We start from the raw sequence: 25,697 nt of genomic DNA, 5'->3' as shown, positions 1-25,697 counted from the left end.
CAATCCATCAAGACACGGATACCTGTTATATTTCAAAAATAGCCTTAGTTAACCTGGGGCAGGGCAGATGATAATCTCCTAAATTACTTCCCATAGTGGGGCAGGTATGGGATCCCTGTCCCAATCCCATGTCATCTGCTTTTAATGTTTTTTATCAAGCTATCTCCAATCCATAATCCCAAATACTTGCTAACATTCTTCATCTGGGCCAAATCTCCATCAGCCATGTGCTTCTCTTCTATCTTTTAACCTTTCCATACAACTCACAGCTCTTTGCCCAGGGTCTGGCAATGATTCCCAGTGTCCCAATCCCCCACTGGGTGGAGTCTCTCTGAGGACATCTATGTTAGGTTAATATCCACTTGTAAGTGAATATGTACCATTGTTTGTGAAACCACAGATTTTCCTGTGCTCCCAAATGCACCCATTCTTTCTACTAGAGCGGCTTTGACCTTAATGTAAGGAAACAGTAACAGCTGAACAGTTCTATCCCTGCATTAATTTGCATCTTCTGCTTTACACACGCCATGATTTTCATTTCCTCCTTACAATCTCCATCTATAACACCAGGATGCACAATAAGACCCTGAGAAGTCACATACCATTTTTAAAAATTACATACAACACCTTAAAAGAGTTGATACATAGTATGCTACAATCAAAGTATAACCTTCCTGACAATCATTCATGACCATAAGTACAGCCAAAGATATTTTAGGAATATAGTCATTCATGAAAGAACAGACAATCTGCCCTTCTCAATTATTTTTAACAGTAAATAATAAAATGACAACCATTAAATTGGAGCTCCTTTACTTCAGAATCAAAATTTCTAAATATAGGGGCTGGAAACTTTCCTGACTCCCATATGGCACCATAGAATATAATCTTAATTTTATATCAATATATAAAGATTCAAAAAACCAAAAACCATCTATCCCACCTAGGGAATGAGGCATCATTTTCTTGGAATTGTTTAACTATCAGGCAACTGATCCATTGATATAGCTGACCATAAACTCCATCAGTTATTAGAACAACTTTAAGTATATTTCTAAACTAATATCAAAGCAAAACTTTTAATCATTGATACAGTTTGTTGCTAGACTGGCAATCTTGTTGATTTTTCCACACTCTGTTATTAAGACTGAACAGTAAAAGCTAGCTTCAAAGACAGGAGTTGCCCTGGGTGCTAAGCAAGGCAACTGAATGCGGTTGGCAGCCTTCAATAGAGAAGCTTGAGTCTCACACCACCAAATTGGCTGCCAGCCTTGTGACTGCCCTTAGCCAAGATGGTGGAGAGGCTATGGCGCTACACTTTTTATCATTGAATGAACATGGAGCCAGCCACATGGTGTTAGAGGCCCTGGCAGGCAATTTCAAAACATGGCCATGTTCAGAAAATAAGGCCAAACGTATTCCTAAGTCAGCGATTTTTACCTCTTTGAGAATGAATGTAGAACATAATTACCACAAATTTAGAAGACGAAGCCCAAATTTTAACAGTGTAAACAATTGGATAGCTCTAAAATTAATATTTGTTAACTTAAAAGTATCTCTTAGTATTACCCATTTCCAAAGTCTGCAAATACAGCTGTCTGTTAATCTGTACTAACCTTCACAACAAGCAGAGAGCTCATTAGGACCAAGAGGCTCCAAAATTATTGCCGTATACTATGTGGCCGTCTCAAGATGATGGAGTCACACAGCATGTTACAGATCATATTGTCCACGTGGTTGCTATTTAAAAATATCTGTGTTACGAACACATATGCACACACATACATGTTCTAAATAAGCATTTCAACTTAAATTTCAAACATTATACCCAACTCTTTAGATAATTACAGTATAATCTTAAGCTATATAGCCTGCATATGCAGCTTTAATACCTTATTAAAGAAACATTATTTTAAATCTGATCTTTTGTAAGTTTAGTTTGAAATACAGGACAATAATTACATGAAAGCCTTAGTTTAAAAGTACCTTTAGAGACCTGTTGGCTTCTGTCACTTGTTTAGAACGGCTCTAACTATAACTTATGAATTTAAGTTAACCTTGTTGTTACAGATGTCAAAGGTCTTTTTACACACAGCCTCTTATACAAACTCCATCATGCCCTGTCCCTCTGGTCAGGCAATAAAGAAAGCATTCTCTTGATAAGCCCTCTGTCTGCAGGATTCCTCTGAGTCTCCCAGTGGTAGGTAATTTACACATTTAAGAGTAGTAGCTTCTGCCAGAGCATAGAGAACTTTTTTAATATTTTATTAATTTATTCATATTACATCTCAATTGTTATCTCATCCCTTCTATCCTCCCATTCCTCCCTCCCGCTTTCCCCTTACTCCCTTCCTCTATGACTGTGACTGAGGGGGACCTCTTCCCCCTGTATATGCTCATAGGGTATCAAGTCTCTCCTTGGTAGCCTGCTATCCTTCCTCTGAGTGCCACCAGGCCTCTCCATCCAGGGGACATGGTCAAATATGGGGCACCAGAGTTCGTGTGAAAGTCATACCCCACTCTCCACTCAACTGTCGAGAATGTCCTGTCCATTGGCTAGATCTGGGTAGGGGTTCGAAGTTTACTGCACTATTGTCCTTGGCTGGTGCCATAGTTTGAGCAGGACCCCTGGGCCCAGATCCGCCCATCATAATGTTCTTCTTGTAGGTTTCTATCAGTCTTATTCCTGTAAGGCCTGGTCACAGTAGGACGATAAATATCGGCATTTTCAAAGGCCAGTTGTTTTACAAAAGGAATTCCAACTGTAGGATTGCCAAACGTTTTTTCTGCCACTTTAAGAAGTCTGTTCATAAACTCTTGGAAGGGCTCATTTGGAGCTTGTTTGGTGTTAGATAAGCTGGCATTAGTTTCTCCTTTATCAGGCAATCTGTTCCAAGCACCTCTTGCAGCAATAGTGATTTGTGCATATGCTTCAGGAGGATAATTAATTTGATTGCCATTGCCTTCAAATGGCCCTTTTCCTGTGAACATGTCAAAATTCCATTGAGGATTCCCTGTTTAAGCATTTATCATAGCAGTTCTTTTTTGCAGCATCTAAAAATTTTGCTTTCTATAACAAGTAATCACCTCCATTTAAACAAGCCTTACTTAGAATATTCCAATCATCAGGGATAGGATTGATTTCCATAAATGCATCCATCAACTATGATAAATGGAGTTGTGGGCCCACACTGAGCACAATCATTCTTTAATTCTTTTATATGTTTCCTTTCCATAGTGGCATATTGTCTAAATCTGTTGCCCTGAGGATTAAACAACTCCACAACCTGAAAAGAAAATGTATCACTTTTCTCTTGAGACATAAAATCTCTTATCATGTCACTATCAAGTTGGAGGTCAAGGATCATCCTAATTAAATCCCATAGCGAAAAAGAAACAAGACAGGCACCTAGAAGACCTAGAGAGCTAGGTCCCTTAGTAATATAGTATTTTTATAATTTCTTACCAACTCTATCCCACATCTTTAAATCAACCACTTCTTTCTCTAGAAACCATGGACATACTTAATGAACAAAATCTAGAAACTTAAGTAATGCTTTAGTATCAATCCTGACTCCCCATATTTCATCATTTCTCCAAATAACTTCTTTGATTTACTCTGTCCTGTGATTATTTCTGTCACTACCTTAACGTCTTTCCAACCAAGTGCTCTTAAAGTGACGGTTCATCACCTTTTCTCTTGTGTTCAAGTCCCTGACCTGTGTTCCGGGGGCCATTTATGTCCCACCCCGCGGAACACATCAAACCAGGGTCCCACTCAAAAGAGAGGGTGTGAATGGAGATAGGACAGACACACATGGAGGTGAGGCCAAGACAAATGTCTGATCAAGGCCCCCCTTTAATCTGAGGGAGTGCAGTACATATATAAGTTATAGCAAGTCTCTTGTTACAGGTCCCCTCCCCTAGTTTCTCAAGCAGGCTGAAAAGAAGTCATTCTCTCAGTGAGAGGTAATCCAAACATCACAAAGGATTCTCCCAGCAGGTATGTGCTAGGGCTGAACCATACCATAGCTAGAAACAGGTTTTTTCCAGTATAAAATCTCAGAGTTCACCTTTTCACATTGAAATTTGGGGAATAGAGTACATTGTTATCCCTGGCATGGCTGCCTTGCCAGGCCACAGGGGAAGAGGACACACTCAATCCTGACATGCCTTGATGAGCTGGGGTTGATGGGAAGGGGTCTCCTTTCTTCTGAAGAATGGGGAAAGGAGAGGAAGGGAGGGTAGGACTGGGAGTTTAGGGATGATGGGGCTACGGTCAGGATGTAAAGTAAATAAATACATAAATTTTTAAAATTCAGTGTTATAAAATAGATTCTGGAGTTTATGGCCCTTTGCCCTCAGGGACAGTAAAAAATGATATTGGAAAGAAATGGATTGAATTTCCAAGGATTCATTGTGTATCCAGAATTTATAGATGAAGATTTCAAAGGAGAAATTAAAATTATGGCCTATGCAAAAAGAGAGATGCAAGTTAATGCAGGTGATAGTATGGTTCAGCTACTATTGTATCCCAACAGTCAAAGACAAAGCTGTTTCAGTAGAAAAACAGGAAGATTTGGAAGTATTGGAAAATTTGGGCTCTGGCAATCAGTAGTTACTGATCAGAGGCCAAAATTAAAATTACAAGTAGATGGTTTTGAAATAGGTTTGAATGATACAAAAGGTAGTGTAATGATCATTTCACAAAAATCTTGAGATTCAGAATGGCCATTTCAAAAGGTATATACAGAGTTTCCAGGAATTAAAAGTTATCTCAGAACAAAGTATGCAATGAATTAAATGTGTAGGACTGGAAGGCCAAATAGGTAAGTTAAAACATTATGTGGCTGACATAGGAATACGTTTATGGAGAAGGAGTCTTTTACAACAGTAGAGTACTCAGGTTAATATTTCTGCAATCCAAGAGGGGCTTGGTGGCATATGCCTTTAATCACAGCACTCGGGAGGCAGAGGCAGTAGGATCATTGTGAGTTCTACAGAATGAGTTCCAGGATAGCCAAGGCTACACAGAGAAACCCTCTCTCAAAAATAAAAGCTATATTATATATATATTTCTGCAATCTAGAGCTAGCCCATGATGAAATTAGGGTGAAATGGTATATGCTCCTGGGGAACTCATTGATGTATGTCATCAAAACCAACCCCAGGCTGTGCCAATTGTCCACACACAGGACATCACAAGAATTGAGTTTCAAAATTTATAAAGGGGGGACCACTGCTGAAATACCAACAGCCCTATCTTTAAAATGGTTTATTTACAAACCTGTATGGGTAGATTAATGGCCCTTGACTAAGAAAAATTACAGGCACTTGAGCAACTGGTACAAGAGCAGCTGGAGGGTCAACATATAGCAGAGCCTACAAGACCACAAAATTCCTTAAATTTTTAATAAAAAAAGAAATCATTAAGATGGAGAATATTAACAGATTTAAGAGTGGTGAATAGTGAAATTCAACCACTGGGTTCACTATAGCCTGGAATTCTTTTTTTTTTTTTTTTTTTTTTAAATTAGTTGTTTGGTTTTATTTTAATTTAAATAATTTATTCAGATTGCACCCCAATTGCTATCCCCTCACTTATATATCTTCCCATTGCCCCCTCCCTCCCTCTTTTACCCTCTTACCCTCCCCTAGGCCTGTGAGAGAAGGGGACCTCCTCCCCAACCAAATGATCACAGCCTATCAGGGTCATCCCAGTAGCCTGCTTCCAGTTCCTCTGAATGACACCATGCCTCCCCACCAAGGGGAAGTGGTCAAATAGGGGGCACCAGAGCTCATGTCAGAGTCAGTCCCTGCTCTCCAGACAACTGTAGAGAATGCACTGTCCATTGGATAGATCTGAATGGGGGTCTAGGTTTACTGCATGCATTGCCCTTGGTTGGTACAACAGTTTGTGCAGGTCCCTCTGGGTCCAGATCCACCAGCCTTGATGGTCTTCTTGTAGGTTTCTAGGACCCTCTGGGTCCTTCTATTTCCCCATTCTCCCATACCTCTCTCACATGGAGTCCCAATAGCAAGTCCTAGCATCTGTCCCAAGCCCCCACTGAGTGGAGACTCTCAGAGGACATTCATGCTGGCTAGTCTCCAATTATAAGTGAATGTATGCCATGTGTATCTTTCTGATTCTGGGTTAACTCACTCAGCATAATCATTTCTAGTTGCAACCACTTGCCTGCAAATTTCAAGATTTCCTAAGTAGCACTCCATAGTGTAAATGTACCATAAATTCCTTGTACATTCTTTGACTGAGGACATGTAGGTTGTTTCCAGGTTCTGGCTGTTATTAACAAGGCTGCTATACTGAGCAAATGTCTTTGTTGTGTGGCAGAGCATCTTTCGGGTATATTCCAAGGAATGGAATAGCTGGGTCTTGAGGTGGCTTTATTCCCAATTTTCTGAGAAAGTGCCATATTGATTTCCAAAGTGATTTTACAAGTTTGTATTCCCACCAGCAATGGAGGACTGTTCCCTTTCTCCACATCCTTGCCAGCATGTGCTGTCACTTGAGTTTTTTGTTTTGTTTTGTTTTGTTATCTTAGCCATTCTGATGGGTGTAAGATGGAATCTCAGAGTCATTTTGATTTGCATTTCTCTGATGACTAAGGACATTGAGCATTTCTTTAAGTGTTCCCTCCATTGAGAATTCTATGTTTAGATCTGAGCCCCATTTCTTAATTGGGTTATTTGGTTTGGTGGTGTTTGATTTTTTTAGTTCTTCATATATTTTGGATATTAGCCCTTTGTCAGATGTAGGGTCGGTGAAGATCTTTTCCCAGTGTAGGCTGTCACTTTGGTCTGTTGACAGTGTCTTCTGCCTTACAGAAGCTTCTCAGCCTCATAAGGTACCATTTATTAATTGTTGACCTTAGAGCCTGGGCTATTGGTGTTCTGTTCGGGAAATTGTCTCCTGTGCCAATGACTTCCAGGCTCTTTATATTCTTTACTTTATCTTCTAACAGATTTAGTGTCTCTGGTTTTATGTTGAAGTCTTTCATCCATTTGGACTTGAGTTTTCTGCGTGGTGATAAATATGGATCTACTTGCACTTTTCTACATGTAGACAGCCTGTTAGATCAGCACTGTTTGTTGAAGATGCTATCCTTTTTCCACTGAATAGATTTGGCTTCTTTGTCAAAAAACAAGTGTCCTTGGGTGTGTTAATTTATTTCTGGGTCTTTAATTCAATTCCATTGATCAACCAGACTATTGCTATGCCAGTACCATGCTATTTTAATTACTGTTGCTCTATAGTACAGCTTGAGATCAGGCATGGAGATTCCTCTAGAGGATATTTTATTATACAGGATTGTTTTAGCCATTTTGAGTTTTTGTTTTGTTTTGTTTTGTTTTTCCATATGAAGTTGAGAATTTATCTTTCAATGTCTTTAAAAATTGTGTAGGTATTTTGATAGGGATTGTATTGAATCTATAAATTGCTTTTGGTAAAATGGCAATTTTTACTATGTTAATTCTCCCTACCCATGAACATGGGAGATCGTTCCATGTTCTGATATCATTTTCAATTTTCTTCTTCAGAAACTTGAAGGTTTTTTATACAAGTCTTTCACTTGTTTGGTTAGTGTTAAATCTAGATGCTTTATATTGCTTGTGGCTATTGTGATGGGTGTAGTTTTCTTTATTTCTTTCTCAGCACAATTGTCATTTGTATACAGAAGGGATGCTGACTTTCTTGAGTTGATTGTGTATCCAACTATTTTGATGAAGCTGTTTATCAGCTGTAAGACTTTTGGAGGGGGTCACAATAGGGATAGTTTAACTTCTTCCTTTCCAATGTGGATCCCCTTGATCTCCTTTTGTTGTCTTATTGCTCTAGCTAGAACTTCAAGTACTATATTGAAGAGATATGGAGAGACTGGGCATCCTTGTCTAGTCCCTGATTTTAGTGGAATTTCCTTGAGTTTCTATCTATTTAATTTGATGTTGGCTATTGCTTGCTATATATAGCCTTTATTATGTTTAGGTATGTGCCATGAATCCATGATCTCTCCAAGACTTTAAACACGAATGGCTGTTGGATTTTGTCAAATGCATTTTCAGCATCTAAGGAGATGATCATGTGGGGTTTTTTTTTCTTTCAGTTTGTTTATATGGAGGATTACATTGATGAATTTCAGTATTTGAACCATCCTTGCATGCCTGGGATGAAGCTTACTTGGTCATGGTGAATGATAACTTTGGTGTTTTCTTGGATTCGGTTTGAGAGTATTTTATTGAGTATTTTAGCATCAATATTCATAAGAGAAATTGGTCTGAAAGTCTCTTTCTTTGTTAGTTCTTTGTGAGGTTTAGGCATCAAGGTGACTGTGGCCTCATAGAATGAGTTTGGAAGTGTTCCATTTATTTCTATTTTGTGGAGTAATTTGAAGAGTATAAGTATTAGCTCTTTTTTGAAGGTCTGGTACAATTCTGTGCTGAGACTATCTGGCCCTGGGCTTTTTTGGTTGGGAGACTTTTGATGACTGCTTCTATTTCTATGGGAAATGGCCTATGATAGTAATTGATTCAAAAGATTGCTTTTTATTATCCTTTTGCATTATCAGGATAGAAAAAGGTTTGTTTTCACAGTACCTACTTATAATAATGTTTGACCTCTAAAAAGATATCAGTGGCACGAAAATTTGTCAACATGGAATGTTAAATAGTTGAAGTTTATGTCAGTGGTTTGTGCAACAACTGCTACAAGTAATTTGTAGCCAGTTTCTTCAATCCATTAGTTACTATTACATTGATAATATTTTGTTGGCTGATTCTGAGGCAGATACATTAGAGAAAATGTTTAAGGAAACACAGAGAATTATACCATGATGGGGGTTTCAGATTGCTCTTGAGAAACTACAGAGAGAAGATTCTAATAACTATTTAAGTTTTAAAACAAGTCAATAAAATATACAACCAAAAAGGTACAGACTAGAAGAGATCAATTGTGAATTCTTAGTGATTTCAAAAGTTATTGGGAAATATTAACTGGCTGTGGCCTGCCATTGGATTAACTATTCGTGAGTTAAGTAATTTGTTTCAAGCATTACAGGGAGATTCTGATTTAAACAGTCCAAGATGTCTAACAGCTGAAGCAGAATAAGAGGTAACTCTGGTGGAACAGAGACTGCAAGCTGCATATGTGGATCGCATAGATCACAAACTTGATTGTATTTTTGGTTATTTTGTCTTCAACTCACCCTCCTGCTGGACTCATTATGCAAAGGGAAGATAGTATTATGGAACGATTTCATGAGCATACAAACAAAGTAAAAAATTTAATGACTTACATAGAAAAGTTTCTGATTTAATTCTAAAAGGTAGAAAAAACTGGCAGAAATCATTGTTCCTTATATTAATGCTGAGATTATGTCATATGGGTAATCAATGACAATTGGCAAAGAATTTGAAGCAACTATTTGGGAGAAATTAACAGCAAATATCTTAAATGTGTCTTCAGTTTATTAAAAGAACAAATTGAACTCTCCCACATATTGTGAAAGGAATGCCAATTCTTGAAAAACCTAGATTCTACACTGATGCAAATAAGTTGGGAATGGCAGCTATATAAGTGAGACCAAAAAAGCAAAGTACGTCAAAGTCCATATACTTTAGTTAAAATAACAGAGTTGAATGCAATTCTTACGGTATTAGATTTTTCTGAATCTCTAATATAAGAACTGACTCTCAATATGCAGAAAGAGTTGTTTTACATATAGAAACTTCTGAATTTATTTCTGATCATTCAGAATTAACCTTGTTATTTATGCAACTGCAACAGGCAATCATAAATATAAACTATCCATTACATATCATACATACATACAGATGATACAGTCTCATGCAGGCTTGCCAGGACCATTAGCATAAGGAAATGAAGAAATTGACCAACTATTAATAGAAAACATGTTAGGAGCCTCAAGTTTTCATGAAAAGCATGTTAACAATAAATCTTTAAAAATAATTTTTTTCAGCCTGGCATGGTGGTGAACACTTTTAATCCCAGCGCTGAGAGGCACAGGCAGGCAGATCTCTGTGATTTTGAGACTAGTCTGGTCTACAAAATGAGTCAAGGACAGGCAGGGCTACACAGAGAAACCCTGTCTCAAAAAAACAAAACAAAATGAAAAGAACTGCAACACTGAAGGAGCAGGACTGAAACTCCTGAGGTCCTCCGCTCAGCTGGGAATACCTCCCCTGGGAGCTGCAATGCCTCTGCTGAGGAAGCTTCCTCTCATAGCTGCATGGTTCCTGGGCTCCCATGTCTCAAGATGCCCTTCTATTGTAATACCTTTTCCCCTCAGAGCTGTGTGGTTCCTGGGTTCCTGAATCTCAGACAGCCTTCCACCTGAGCAGAAATCCAACAGTCACCATTTGTGTGACTCCTCTAGAGAAATGTTTGCTTAATTCCTTTTTCCTTTTTATAATGTGTTGTCTTTCTTTCATAGAATTGTAAATTTACTTTTTACTTTCTGCATACCAGACTCTACCAACTGTTATGCAAGTGGCAGATGTCTTATACAATTTGTGAGTCATTTATAAGCATTCTTGAGTGTCCATTGTTTCACAAATATCATTCATTGATAGAGTCTTCTTTCTGTTCCTTGTGAGGTTTTGTGTTGTTTGTGTCATGTCCTAAGGCAATATCAATAACTATTAGAAAAGATAACAAAAATGAGTGAGCTGTGATCAGAAAATTAGGAAATGATATACATGCAGTTAAGGTTTGAAATGGTCTTTATTTAATCATTAAGTAGCCAATGGTTATGAAAATTTACCCCTTTAATGTATTCAAGAGTTCTATTATTGTCTTAGCTTTTTGACTGTGTATATACTATTGCAAAACTAGCATGAGATTGAAAATATATGTCATGAATCCATTACATTCAAAGAAAATATTTTCTATTCTCAAATTCAATTCCTTTTTTATATCCCATCAGTTTCTCAAATCAAGCCACATTTCAGCTATTCATATGTGCAGCAAATGTCAAACACGTAGTCTTTGACTCATTCAAGAAATATGTTAATTTATGTTAGAAAGTACCAGTCGAAAGTTGATCTTTTCATGTGCCTGTAAATCTTAATCCATTTTATATATATATGCATATTCACACATCACACATATGTACACAGAAGTGTACAGTTTCTAGGGCAACTGCACAGTACACCATGAAAACTGAGAAGTGAAATGTAGAACAAAGAGCAAACATAGGTAGATAATGCAGAGTTCTATTTCTTCCTTGTCATAAAGCATCAGTAAAGGCAGAGTAAATCTGGGAACAGGAAGAAGTCTGGAATGCAGCAGTGTGACCTATTACAGAAGAATGAAGTGATGATTTGGATGCCATCACAGGCAACAATGAAGAGATAAATGGATCAAGGCTGGAGACTTAGACAACGGCATTCATGCAACGAAGACGAAATAACAAGTGGCTGCTCACTCTATTCCTGAGGCTGTGGGGACTTTGAGGAGAATCTCCAGAGTCAAACAATTTGAGCCTTTAAACTGATGCAATTCTAACCCAAAACAGAATGCTGATAATCTCCAATTCCACTTGTTTTGATCCTCTACAAGATTTCTTTCCTCCACACAATCAACGTCAGACTACTACAAGTCATGTCTGAAAAAGTTTGAATAGCAAGGAGGGAAAGAAAGTCTCCCGGGAGCGTAAGTCAACTCCAACTTCCTTCTTCATAATCAGAAAGAAGCTTGTAGGGCTCTGATATGAATCAGCTGCTGAACAAACATAAATCAAACTGTTACCACAAAGCAAAAAGTTCATTCTTAGCACAGATCAGGTGAAAGAAAAAAGACAAATCAGACATGGAAACAAAAGACAATTAATGAAATGTAAGGAAGGGCACTTCCTCAGAAGCAGTAAGTAAAAAATTTTTATCTAACAATGAAAAGTTCTGTTTGGCAGAAAGAGCATATATTGTTATATATGCCCATACATATGAGTCAGTGCATTGCAGATATGAGCTTTTGTGGGCTGCTTCTCTGAGTCATTGGCTCAAATGTTATTTATGCTTCTTCATATGATAGGTTAATTTTCAATATTTTAAGAAGGATGAGAACAAGAAGTCAGTAAAGTCAGCTTGGCATGATAAGATATCATTCATTCCTGAATTATGGTAATCTAAGAACAATTTAATTAAATGATTTTATATTATGCTGACCATGGTCAGGAAAACTATCCTAGGAAGCTACTGAATGCACATCAATCACACAAAACTACTTGGAGTACAGTTTGTGAAGAGATGTAAATTAACAAGTGACCCTACCTGGAATTTGCACTAACAGTCAAAAGAATAACTCGTTCCTTTTTGGTACATCACTTATGGAGCAGTTGATAACTATAAAGAATTGTGTTTACCTAAAGTTGTCAGAATCTAGCTTTGCATGGTCCTGCTTTCTGAGGCTGTACGTCTGTGGCTCATTGCAAACCTTTATTCAGAGCACTATCTGGGAACAAGGCAGTAGTAGTGAGTACAGTCTCAAACAATATGAGTTATGTACACAACCAGACTCTAAGAAAGTCTTATATGTCTGTAATAATAGAGTATATTGATAAGTATACTCTAACCTAATCATAGATTCTTCTGAGCTCTGCAAACACGGTCCAGGTGTGACAGGGATGGCCAGATATGCTGCATCTGGCACACACAACATCTAAATGGCAACTTGTGAGATATAAAGTTACTCTGTACACTAGTGCCATTTCTATAAACACTTCATATACTGAACATTCCTGAAATGTTGCATTCAAGCAGAATGTTTTATGATGGGAAGAAAGTGTGTACAATAACCCTCAAATGTCCATGTGAACATATGTGCTGAATAAATTACTTTTTAAATACCCAATAGCTACAATCATAGGCAGAAAAGAATTTTCCTCTTACAAACAACTCTTCCTAGTGCTCCCTTCATGTCTCTGTTCCTCAGGCTGTAGATGAAAGGGTTCAGCATGGGAGTCACCACTGTGTACATCATGGCCATGACAGTCTCCTTCACAGTAGAGTTATTAGCTGATGGACACAAGTACAAACCAATGACTGTCCCGTAGAACAGGGACACCACAGACAGGTGGGAGCCACAGGTGGAGAAGGCTTTACGGATGCCTTGAGCAGAAGGGACCTTGAGGATGGAGGAGACGATTCGTGCGTAGGACACAATGATGAGCACAAAGGGAATGACAAGAATGATGCCTCCCGTGATAAATATCACCAACTCGTTAACGTGTGTGTCAGAGCAGGACAGCTTCAGCAGAGCAGACATGTCACAGAAAAAGTGAGGGATCACATTGTCCTCACAGAAAGATAGTCTGGCCATGAGCAGGGTGTGCAGCATGGCATGGAACGTGGTCAGCACCCAGGACAGCAGCACCAGACTCACACAGAGCTTGGGGCTCATGATGCTGGTGTAATGCAGGGGGAAACAGATGGCCACATAGCGGTCATAGGCCATGGCCACAAGGAGGAAGCTCTCAAGGTCTGCAAAAAACAGGAAAAAGTACATTTGTGCCAGGCAGCCTGCATAGGGGATGGATGTGTCCTGGCTCTGCATGTTCTGCAGCAACTTGGGCATTGTGACAGAGGAAAAGCAGAAGTCAGAGAAGGACAAGTTGCTGAGAAAGAAGTACATGGGCGTGTGGAGATGGGAGTCCAGCTGAATGAGGATGATGATGAGGAGGTTCCCCAGGATGGTGGTGAGATACATGGCCAGGAAAAGGGAATAGAACAGGAACTGGTGCTCTTGTGGGATAGGCAGGCCCAGGAGGAGGAACTGGGAGATGGCAGTTTGATTCCTTTCTGTGATGCCCTGCATCTAGAATCTTTTAAAGAAAATAAAAGGTTAAAATACAAATAAAAGAAAATATATGCCTATGACATCTTTATACCTGAAAGTTGAATCTGTAATCAGAAGTGCACCATGACTAAATCCCAGCCATGGAGCACACTTTTTTTCATTAGCATTAAAAGCAACAGAATTGATGGTTCTCTCCCATCTGAAACATACTCATGGCTTAGCTCTGTGGTCTCCAGCTCTCCTGTTGAAGCTATAGCCGTCCATTCCCAGTAACTACAATTAGCTGTTTTCTTTTTTTAATTATATTTTTAAGATTTACTTATCATCCTCCACATCCTCGCCAACATGTGGTGTCATTTGACTTTTTGATCTTAGCCATTCTGATGGGTGTAAGATGGAATCTCAGTGTCGTTTTGATTTGCATTTCTCTGATGACTAACGAGGACAAGCATTTCTTTAAGTGTTTCTCGGCCATTTGATATTCCTCTGTTGAGAATTCTCTGTTAAGTTCCAAGCCCCATTTTGCAATTGGGTTGTTTGGTTTTGTGGTGTTTAATTTCTTGAGTTCTTTATATATTTTGGATATTAAACCTTTGTCAGATGAAGGGTTGGTGAAGATTTTTTCCCATTCTGTAGGCTGTCGCTTTGTTCTCTTGACAGTGTCTCCTGCCTTATAGAAGCTTCTCAGCCTCATGAGGTCCCATTTATTAATTGTTGACATTAAGGCCTGGGCTGTTGGTGTACTGTTCAGGAAGTTGTTTCCTGTGCCTATGTGTTCCAGGCTCTTCCCCACTTTTTCCTCTAACTGAATTAATGTCTCTGGTTTTAAGTTGAGGTCTTTAATCCACTTGGACTTGAGTTTTGTGCATGGTGACAAATAAAGGTCTAATTGCATTTTTCTACATGTAGACATCCAGTTAGACCAGCACCATTTGTTGAAGATGCTATCATTTTTTCATTGAATAGATTTGGCTTCTTTGTCAAAAATCAAGTGAGCAAATGTGTGTGGATTCATCTCTGGGTCTTCAATTCTATTCCATTGATCCACCAGCCTATTGCTTTGCCAGTACCGTGCTGTTTTAATTACTGTTGCTCTGTAGTACAGCTTGAGATCAGGTATGTAGATTCCTCCGGAGGATCTTTTATTGTATAGGAACACTCCTTCATTGCTGGTGGGAATGCAAACTAGTACAACCACTTTGGAAAGCTATCTGGCGCTTTCTCAGAAAAAATGGTAATAGGACTTCCTCAAGACCCAGCTATCCCACTTCTTGGAATATACCCAGAAAATGCTCTAACACACAACAGGGACATATGCTCAACCATGTTCATAGCTGCTTTATACATAATAGCCAGAACATGGAAACAGCCTAAGTGTCCCTCAGTAGAAGAATGGACTAAGAAACTGTGGTACATTTACACTATGGAATACTACTCAGCTATTAAAAACAAGGAATTCCCGAAATTTGTGGACAAATGGATTGATCTAGAAATTATCATAATGAGTGAGTTCACCCAGAAGCAAAAAGAGACAAACGGTATATACTCACTTATATCAAAACACTAGTCCAAGGGATATGTACCATGAAAAACTTTACTTACCAGGAAAGTGGGTCAGAGGAGAGGACATCCTCTTGAGACTTTAGGCAAGAGTAGCATGGAAGAAAGAGGAAATAGTAGGACCCACAGGGTCCTGGAAACCTACAAGAATAACTTTATGACAGGCAGATCTGGGCCCTGGTGTCCTCCTAAAACTAAGGCACAAGCCAAGGAGAATATAGGCAGTAAGCTTTGAACCCCTACCAAGACCTAGCCGACAAACATGATATTCTCCACCATTGAGTGGAGAGTGAGATCTGACTCTCACACAAACTCTGGTGCCCCTTTTCTGACCATGTCCCCTGGATGGGGAGGCCTGGCAGCACTCAGAGGAAGGATAGTAAGTTACCAAGAAGAGACTCGATATTCTAAGAGCATATATAGGGGGAGGAGGTCTCCCTCAATCACAGACATAGGGGAGGGGAGAAGGGGGGAAGTGGGAGGGAGGGAAGAATGGGAGGACACAGGGGAAGGGCTAACAATCGAGATGTAATAGGAATAAATTAATAAAAAATGTAAAAAAATAAAAAAATAAAATGTATGTGCAATATATTTAATTATGCATATACAGTAAAAATTGAAAAAAACATGTATAGTGATAAGATAAATAAACTTTAATTCTGAGTGTAAAAAAAAAAAAGATTTATTTATCTTATGTATGTGAGTACTCTGTTTTCATGCACACCAGAAGAGAAAATCAGATTCCACTACAGATGAGCCATCATGTTGTTTCTGGGAATTGAACTCAGGACCTCTGGTAGAACAGCCAGTGCTCTTAACCACCGAGCCATCTCTCCAGACCCCAGTTGGCTGTTTTTCTAACAGTGTATTCCATATCACTATTTCCTGGAGCATCTTCTGGACACTTTTCCCTTGTGATGATTCAGCTCCACCCTTCAGGTCCCTCTCACAGCATCCGTTGCCACCTTAGGTCCATGTGCACACAAACCACCTTCACTACCCTACCATCAAGTGCTTAGTAATTAGCGCCTCCTGGACTTATTGGAGCCATCTTCAGATCACCAGACATTATTTCCTCCTGGCCTTTTCCCAAGCCACCCCTCCATCTTTCCTATCCCAGAATTTTAAAAATCTAGTCTCAAGACAGAATCCTAAGAGTTTTCTTTTTTATATTTATTTCTCTAGCTATCTAGGAAGTCCTTTAGATTCTGTGTTTTTCCATGTATCTTTTTTATCCCTGCTTCATTGTTTCCTCCCCCACTTCTTTTCTTTTCTTTTTATGTCATTTTTGTTCTTTTTATTAATTTAGTTAATTCTTTGACAACTTGATTCATGTACATAATGTATTCATGTTACTTTCTTCCCGACCCCCACTTTCTCTTTTCTGCCTCCCCCCACTGTCAAACATCTATTTTGCTCCTACCTGTCCCTCTCACATGTTCATGACTTTTTGTTTTGTTTTATAAATTATTTAGTTTATCCAGGGTCATCTGTCTGACCACTGGATTAGAAGTATACGTTAGATTCTAGTCATCAGTATGTACACAAGCAAAGGCAATGATGGCTCTTTCCTTGAATCTATCAGCACAATATAGTTCAGGGATGAGGAGTAGAGCCCCACCCATGTCTGGCTGTTGACAGGCCTTTTCTTGTGTAGACACCCAGTGTTGTCATTCATAATTGTTGTGGCTCATGACTGCAATGGCTATGCATTGCACAGAAGATAAATAACTGAATTCAAATGCTAGCATTTTTGTCCTGCTCTTTTGTCTAGCCATGTTGATAGTGCTTGCTTTCTTGATTGCTTCTATGTATTTCGACATAATGTGATATAACTACAATAAGGAAAAGCATCAATAAAGTTTTGTATATGTGGCTTGTCTAAATACTGCGTTTCTGAGAAGTGAGGACAGTCTCAATTTGGCATCCAGCTGTCATAATGAATCACAATCAAGAGGTATCACCTGAAAGACGATGCCACTCACTAGGAACATAAGTTTGAGCCATTCCCGTGGTGGGGCTTCTCATCTCCCTCACCCAGTACGTATTCAGTTCTCAGTTAAGGCTGCACATAAGAATCATAAAGCATCCCTTCAAGCTGGAGATACAGCCCAATGGTAGAGTGCCTGTCTAGCATCCCTAAGGTATTAAGTTCGATCCCCAGCACTGAAAAGTAAAGCATGAAAGTTTCTTTAAAATACTTATTTTACATATGAAATCCAATTGCTTTGCTCAATGCCAATCCTGACATTGTAGGCTTGATGTAGAACCTAATTCTACATGTTAGAAGTTCAGATTATACATTTAGTGATAACTCTGCTGGTCTGTGGACCACACTTAAAATAGAAAGATTGTGTGTGTGTGTGTGTGTGTGTGTGTGTGTGTGTGTGTGTGTGTGTGTGTACAAGCTTCTGAGCTGTTTCCCAATAAATGGGATGATCATAACCTTTGGAGGGAGATTGCCCAAAGTATTCTGAAGTATTCTGAAGAAATTAGCATTTCAGTAATAGAGCCAAAGGCTAAAAACCTGTGTATCCTATGTCTATCTCAGAGAGATGCCATCATGCTAAATATCTCAATTTTTAAGATTACATTGTATATTAATGTTAATAAATGTTTTCATTAGTAAACAACATAAAACCCCCATAGAATGTCACAAAACCAGTAAAATCAAGAACCTCAGGTTGCAAGGATATCAATACACCAGTTCATTCGCCCTCTGCCTCACAAACTTACCCAGAAATATCTCAGGGTGACTACAGGGCTCTAAGATCCTGTTCCCATTTATTCACCAAAGGCAGAGGAAGCAATGGTCTCCACAGCTGTCACCTGTGAGAGCACCATCCTTGCTCATTTTTCTCATTCTGCTTATCCCTGGGCCTAAGGAGCTCTGCATCCCGGAGGAGTCTATGTCCTAGAGGAACTCATTTAAAACAAAGTCATTATCCAAGTTCTAGCTAGAATAATTCTCTCAGAGGCCTGTGTTTCTAATTATAGCCCCTGATCACACATGAACATACTTTGAAAAATGGTAGGAATAGGGAAAAAAATAAGCTGAAAGCTTGGTGCTTATTCATCACCATGGTCCTGTGTCAATGGAGCTTGCATTTGGGTAGGTGATGAAGAATGGTGGAAAGAGTCAAAGAAGGTGTTAAATCCATGAATACTTTACCTACAGTTTTCCTCACAAGGCCATTAGACGTTTTGAAGCAAAGTACCATCATTAAAAACACATGCTTGAGAAAGTGTCCCCTGGTGTGTAATCAGACTGTAAGCCAACTCCCTGTAAACAGAATCCTAGAATATACAAGCATGCAGCTAATGAGAATCTGACTTCTATGGCCCAACAGTGTGCAAATGGCCATGTAAGATGAATTCCCCTAGACCATGCTCAATTCATCCTCAAATCAACACTCAAAAGTACAGACTCTCGCTTCACTCCTTTGTTTTCACCTCCTCGCCTCCATAGGAAAGCACTAACAGCATCCACCACCACCATCCCAACAGTCTCCATATATACCTGGATATCCCAATGCCATGTTCCTCCAGTTCCTCTAAGTAACTACTTAACCATAGGTGGCATTTATAACTCCTTTCCCCACTGCTTCCCCCTTGCACTCGGCAGTCGTCGGCTGGGTGTGATGCTTTCACTACTTGGGAATCTGCGTCCTTGTTGTTTTATCTGGTTGTTATTGCTTAAGTTAACAATTTATTTGGGACCATGTAAACATTAAATGGTGCCCAGAGAATTTCCTAAGATTTCAGACACTGCATTCCCTGCTCTGTTACATACAGAGCGTCCAAGTTTCCTATGGTCATCAGCGTCACGCACCTCAAGCAGAATGGCACCGCGGCTCTCAGTACATTAATTTATACAAGAATCGAAAGCATCTATGTGGCAGCTCCACACTGAATTCAGTGAAACCACTGTTACATTTCCCAGCAGACTAATCCACCTTTTGAGAACTAATATTTTAGGCATACGATTTTCCACCTGCCATTCTAGTTTAATCCATAGCTGCAAGAATCAGCTCTTCGCTGGCCTCAGCTAGCTGTAGTAGATGCAGCGTGACAGTAGTTCACTTCAGTCCTTCTGCACAAGCTGCTTGAATTTTGCTCAAGAAGTTCTCTGGCTGCACAGAGAAAAGCACTGTGGGAGTCCCCTTACCACTCAGAGAACTGCTAAGAGCTGTGGTTCCTTTCATGTTACTTTATAGAATCTGAGAAAGGTGGATTGCAGTGCATTTTTTTTACTTTGCTTTGCTCTGTGGAAATCTTAATTTTGAACATCACAGTAGAGCCTGTTGAACTGTCTTTCCATTTTCCTCAAATGGCCATAGACGGTAGAAGAGTGGACCTATCTATCCCAGTGCTGTAGTTCACATCTGTGATCCCAGCACCCATGAGGTGAGGGTAGAAGGATTGTGAGTTTGAATCCCATCTAGGCTACATAGTAAGACCTATCTCAATAAATCCAAGTCCTGAGGCTACAGCTCAGTGGTAGAATACAGGTCTAATGGGGGTAATGCTGCTCGACCCCCAGGCCCCCAAGAGTGGATGTTGTCTGTGATAAAATAGTCCATAGTCTCACACACACTTTTTGTTCTCTGTTATCATTCGTTCCTTAATCACAAGACTAAAAACCGGAGGCTCTTGGTTCTCCTGCTTTATTCTTTCCCAAAACTGACTTTGGTTTTTACTTCCTTTGCTTTCACAAATAGATTTTATTATCAGTTTTTACTTAATAATTTCTGCTAAGTTATGAATGCAAGTTGTTAACTCTCAAAATAAGTTTACAAATAGTCATATGAACATGAGTTTTCTAGTCCAGAAAATGGTATCTCTATCCTTTATTTAAATCCTAATTTCTTAAATCATTTTATACTTACCAGTCTTAGGCATACAGTAGTACCCCTTGTCCGTGCTTCAATATTTTTCATGGTTTTACTTATTGGCAGTTAATTATGACCCAAAATTATCTTGAAAATTCCATAAATAACTACTGGCTAGGTTCATTGAACACTTTTCAAATATTTATATTTTCTCTTTGAGAGCTGTCTATTAATGTGTTTGCTATTTGTTGGAGAATTTAGACCTGGGGTATTTAATTTTTGGAATTCTAAATATTAATCTCTATCATATGTATAAATGGCAAATGTTTTTTTCCATTACGTTGGCTTTCTCTTGATGGTGATACCATTTCCCTTGCAGTAATGAAACTTCTTGTTTTCATGTAACCCCCCTTGCCAATTTTTTGAGCTATTTTCTGTGGCATTTGGGGTCTTTTCCAGAAAGCCCTTGCCTACACCTATGTCTTGAAGTGCTGGGGTTATGTCCTCCTATGGCTTTTGCAAGGTGCTGAGAGTGACGCTGAGGTCTTTGATTGATTCCCGTGGACTTCTGTACAGGGTGAGCAGAGGTGCTGAGAGTGACGCTGGGGTCTTTGATTGATTCCCGTGGACTTCTGTACAGGGTGAGCAGAGGTGCTGAGAGTGACGCTGGGGTCTTTGATTGATTCCCGTGGACTTCTGTACAGGGTGAGCAGAGGTGCTGAGAGTGACGCTGGGGTCTTTGATTGATTCCCGTGGGCTTCTGTACAGGGTGAGCAGAGGTGCTGAGAATGACGCTGGGGTCTTTGATTGATTCCCGTGGACTTCTGTACAGGGTGAGCAGAGGTGCTGAGAGTGACGCTGGGGTCTTTGATTGATTCCCGTGGACTTCTGTACAGGGTGAGCAGAGGTGCTGAGAGTGACGCTGGGGTCTTTGATTGATTCCCGTGGACTTCTGTACAGGGTGAGCAGAGGTGCTGAGAGTGACGCTGAGGTCTTTGATTGATTCCCGTGGACTTCTGTACAGGGTGAGCAGAGGTGCTGAGAGTGACGCTGAGGTCTTTGATTCCCGTGGACTTCTGTACAGGGTGAGCAGAGGTGCTGAGAGTGACGCTGGGGTCTTTGATTGATTCCCGTGGACTTCTGTACAGGGTGAGCAGTGGGAAGCTAGCTTTATTCTTTTGCGTGTGCATATCCAGTTGTCCCATCAACTGTTTCTAAAACTGGTATGAAAAGACAGATAAATACAGGTCCAAAGTCCAAGGTCATACTAAGCCTCCATGTGGCAGTCTATGAAGAGACCATTCCTCACTGCCTACCTATGCATCTACACTGAACTGTACTGTCTAGCTGGGTTCTGGAACAGGAAACACGAGTGCTGTGCATCACTCACAGAGGCTTGCTCCTCCGTGTTATCCTCTATCTCTATGCTTCTCCAGCTGGATAGCGTATCTGAGGTCACTTTCAGGCTCATGGTCAGTAACATACTCCTTCCTTGTTATGGCTTCAGCTGAATTTTAAAGGGGAAAATTATTGCATAATATCATCAAGATTTGGGAGTTTACCCATGATGGCAACTGGTGTGCTTTAAGCACACCATACACACCTTTTATTGCTGCTGTTAGCAACAATACACACCTAAAACAAGGCATAATTAATACAGATTAAGAGAGTGGGTAATGTGAGCATTTTCTTGGGAGGAGTATAGAATTTTCGTTTATCAATTAAAGGTCCATTTTAGACCAAGAAACAGGAGATGTGAAATGCCAAAGTATCACCAGGAAGGAATAGACCATGATTTAAATGTGTTATAGTTTGGGATTATTTTGATTATTTTGTTTGTTTCTTTGTTTTGTTAATTTTTCGATATTTTGTTTTTTGTAATTGGTGGTGGTGGTGTGGTGATTGTGTGTGTGTGCGTGTGTGTGTGTGTGTGTGTGTGTGTGTGTGTGTGTGTGTGTGTGTGTTCGATACAGAGTTTCTCTGTGTAGCCTTGACTGTCCTGGACTTGCTTTGTAGACCAGACTGGCCTTGAACTCAAAGAGATCCGCCTACCTCTCAGTTACAGTTTTTTTAAATTATGGACAAAAATTAACATTTTAGCCACCACAGATATAGCTGGTTTTTTACTCTTTATTTATCTATTTGCTGCCCACCTGTGTATGCATGGAGGTCAGAAGGCAACTAGCAGAAACAGGTTCTCTCTCTCTCTCTCTCTCTCTCTCTCTCTCTCTCTCTCTCTCTCTCTCTCTCTCTCTCTCTGTCCACCATATGGGTCCTGATCTAATGTCATCACGCTCAGCAGAAAATGTTCTTACCTGCTGAACCATCTTGATGGGCCACAACATGTATTCAAAGATTTTACATATGCCTTCACAGGGTCACCTTGAATTAACAAATAGGAAAACTCTACAAGCAAATCGTGAGAACCCCTTTTTAACCAATTAAACATTTCTACACCCACCATTTTAATTATTGGGAAATTATATATCATTTTAGCAAAACTTTCCCTAGTGAAAAAAAGTGGTCAATAATAATATCCGGATATCAGTTATCTACTAAATAAATAATCTCAACCATTACCATCACAGGTAGAAAAGAATTTTCCTCTTACAAACAACTCTTCCTAGTGCTCCCTTCATGTCTCTGTTCCTCAGGCTGTAGATGAAAGGGTTCAGCATGGGAGTCACCACTGTGTACATCATGGCCATGACAGTCTCCTTCACAGTAGAGTTATTAGCTGATGGACACAAGTACAGACCAATGACTGTCCCGTAGAACAGGGACACCACAGACAGGTGGGAGCCACAGGTGGAGAAGGCTTTACAGATGCCTTGAGCAGAAGGGACCTTGAGGATGGAGGAGACGATTCGCGCATAGGACACAATGATGAGCACAAGGGGAATGACAAGAATGATGCCTCCCGTGATAAATATCACCAACTCGTTAACGTGTGTGTCAGAGCAGGACAGCTTCAGCAGAGCAGACATGTTACAGAAAAAGTGAGGGATCACATTGTCCTCACAGAAAGATAGTCTGGCCATGAGCAGGGTGTGCAGCATGGCATGGAACGTGGTCAGCACCCAGGACAGCAGCACCAGACTCACACAGAGCTTGGGGCTCATGATGCTGGTGTAATGGAGGGGGAAACAGATGGCCACATAGCGGTCATAGGCCATGGCCACAAGGAGGAAGCTCTCAAGGTCTGCAAAAAACAGGAAAAAGTACATTTGCGCCAGGCAGCCTGCATAGGGGATGGATGTGTCCTGGCTCTGCATGTTCTGTAGCAACTTGGGCATTGTGACAGAGGAAAAGCAGAGGCCAGAGAAGGACAAGTTGCTGAGAAAGAAGTACATGGGCGTGTGGAGATGGGAGTCCAGGTGAATGAGGATGATGAGGAGGAGGTTCCCCAGGATGGTGGTGAGGTACATGGCCAGGAACAGGACATAGAACAGGAGCTGGTGCTCTTGTGGGATAGGCAGACCCAGGAGGAGGAACTGGGAGTTGACAGTTTGGTTTCCTTCTGTCATGCTATGTCACAAGAATCTTTAAGAGAAAAAAGTTAAAGTTCTCTTAAATCTAAATAAAAACACATTTCTATGTTATACAATCTGCTAAATGTTTCTTGAGCAATAATATCTATACGATTCATTGATAGTGGAATGAAAACTACTAATTTGATAGGTGATTTGGGGAGAAAGGAATGAATGAAGGTAATTTTGAGACTCATTTCAGTTTGTCTCCATGAACCCATATGTCAGATGCCTCAGAGCTAAAAGGGTAAACTAAAAAGGCTGTTAAGGTACATGAGAAGTTCCTCCCTTGAAGAGGCACACTGAGCCCCGCTGTGGCAATTTTCACCTTAACAGTGTTATTTAATCTATCCATACTAACAGTTTCACATCTAGTCATGCCCTTCCAGTGTTGCAGCTGGAATGTATCAACACAGTTTTACACACCTATCTCAGGACAGAGTCTCCCCGAAGAACGAACAGGACACCCCTCTGATAGCGAGGCTGTTATGAGGAATCACAGTGTACAGGGACACTGCTTGCAGATGGCACCACTGATCAACACCTGAATTCCAGGAACTCTACAATGGTCTCCCTCCTTTTCATATGGTACCTGCTCAGTTCTCAGTCTGAACTGCACATAAGAATGACCAAAAAAGGCTTGGATTTGGCCATGGCACAAATTTTAATTTAGATCTGAAACACCTGGCTGTCCTGATAAATTCTGATTCTGATCAGTAAGTCTTGTGCTGGCTCAAAATTCTACATTTTAAAAGTTCACACTTTACATTTGGTGATGGGAATTCTGCTGGTCTGTGGACCACACTTTGATAGATTAATCATATAGCTCCCTTTTAAAAATACAGATTTTTTTTTACATTGCCCCCCCCAATAATTGTGATTGTAATCTCATCAGGGGAGTTATCTGGGCCTTTTTAAATCCCTTGAATAATCCAATATATAACAAAGCAATCTGTATGAAATGCCTTCCTCAGAGGGATGCTCTTATGTGGAAGTGATACAATCTTGTGATAACATGCTTCATAGTAATAGTGATGAACCCTATACTAAAAATATTGTAGGTGGAAAAGTCTAATCAGAACATTTCTACAATGATGGAAAAGACATGGGAGCACAGAGATGGAAAGTACATCTGGAAAAATTATCTTGCAGAATTTCATGAGCCTGGGATATTAAGACTTTCCAGTTAGGGAACAAAGTCACCTTCCTGCCAACTTACCCAGAATGTCTCAGTGTGACACCAGGGCCCTGGTCCAAGATCTTGTCCCCATTTATTCAGTATAGGCATAGGGAGAAGAGCCTCTGTAGTCATCACCTGTCACACTTCTCTCTCTGTGCATCCCAGAGGGTCTAGCTCCTGAAGGAAGTCATTACATAAGACAAAGTAGTTACTCAAGACGTCCCTAGAACAAATTCTGTTGGAGTCCTGGAGCAGTGACTGATTATTCACTAATCACATGGTTTTGCGCTTTGGGGGCTATGGGGATAGCAAGCAGATCACTGAGAGATATTTTTTCATTGTCTGTCTAGGGAATCAACAGTAATCCTGTATGCTGGAACCTGCATTTGGGGAGAATGGTTGAAAAGGCCTAAAAATAGAACTCTTAATTGTGAAGATTCTGAAATATCTTAGCACTATTAAAGCTTGGGCTTTGTCCTTTAGAAAAAAATCTATTGGTGGTCTTTGACTACCATAGAGAAAAACACATATTTCAGGAATATTTCAAGGGTAGCAAAATCTTTCATTACAACCAAACTCCCCATGAACATATTCCAGTAAGAGAAATGTCAGCTACAAGAACCGGAGTATATGAAGACCCACAGGAAGGAAAGGAATAAGAGAAAAGAGACTCTACCACATTGTGCTCAATTCTTCCTCCAGCCAAAATAAAAAAGGAAATTGGATTTGTATCTTATTCAGTTGTTTTTACCTTCTAACTTCTC

General features: G+C 39.9%; 2 protein-coding genes across 2 annotated transcripts; both read right to left on the bottom strand.

Annotated features, from left to right (window-relative positions):
• Window positions 1–12,895: 12,895 nt before the first annotated feature.
• On the bottom strand, window positions 12,896–16,725 carry LOC127199794 (olfactory receptor 1468-like). Its single transcript, XM_051157784.1, has 2 exons — window positions 16,717–16,725; window positions 12,896–13,849 (listed from the first exon to the last, which is right to left on the bottom strand). Exons 1-2 carry the CDS (start codon window positions 16,723–16,725, stop codon window positions 12,896–12,898), a joined length of 963 nt encoding a protein of 320 aa, XP_051013741.1.
• Window positions 16,726–22,805: 6,080 nt separating this feature from the next.
• LOC127199793 (olfactory receptor 1468-like) lies at window positions 22,806–23,750 on the bottom strand. Its single transcript, XM_051157782.1, has one exon. It carries the CDS (start codon window positions 23,748–23,750, stop codon window positions 22,806–22,808), a length of 945 nt encoding a protein of 314 aa, XP_051013739.1.
• Between the last annotated feature and the right edge of the window lie 1,947 nt (window positions 23,751–25,697).

Source organism: Acomys russatus, chromosome 16 (genome assembly GCF_903995435.1).
Source record: "Acomys russatus chromosome 16, mAcoRus1.1, whole genome shotgun sequence".
Classification (NCBI taxonomy): domain Eukaryota; kingdom Metazoa; phylum Chordata; class Mammalia; order Rodentia; family Muridae; genus Acomys; species Acomys russatus.
The sequence above is the reverse complement of the archived record's forward strand: the minus strand, read 5'-3'. Positions and strand labels throughout refer to the sequence as shown.

Excerpts from the sequence above, each read along its gene's own strand:
- LOC127199793 (XM_051157782.1), bottom strand. The coding sequence starts at position 23,750 with ATGACAGAAGGAAACCAAACTGTCAACTCCCAGTTCCTCCTCCTGGGT.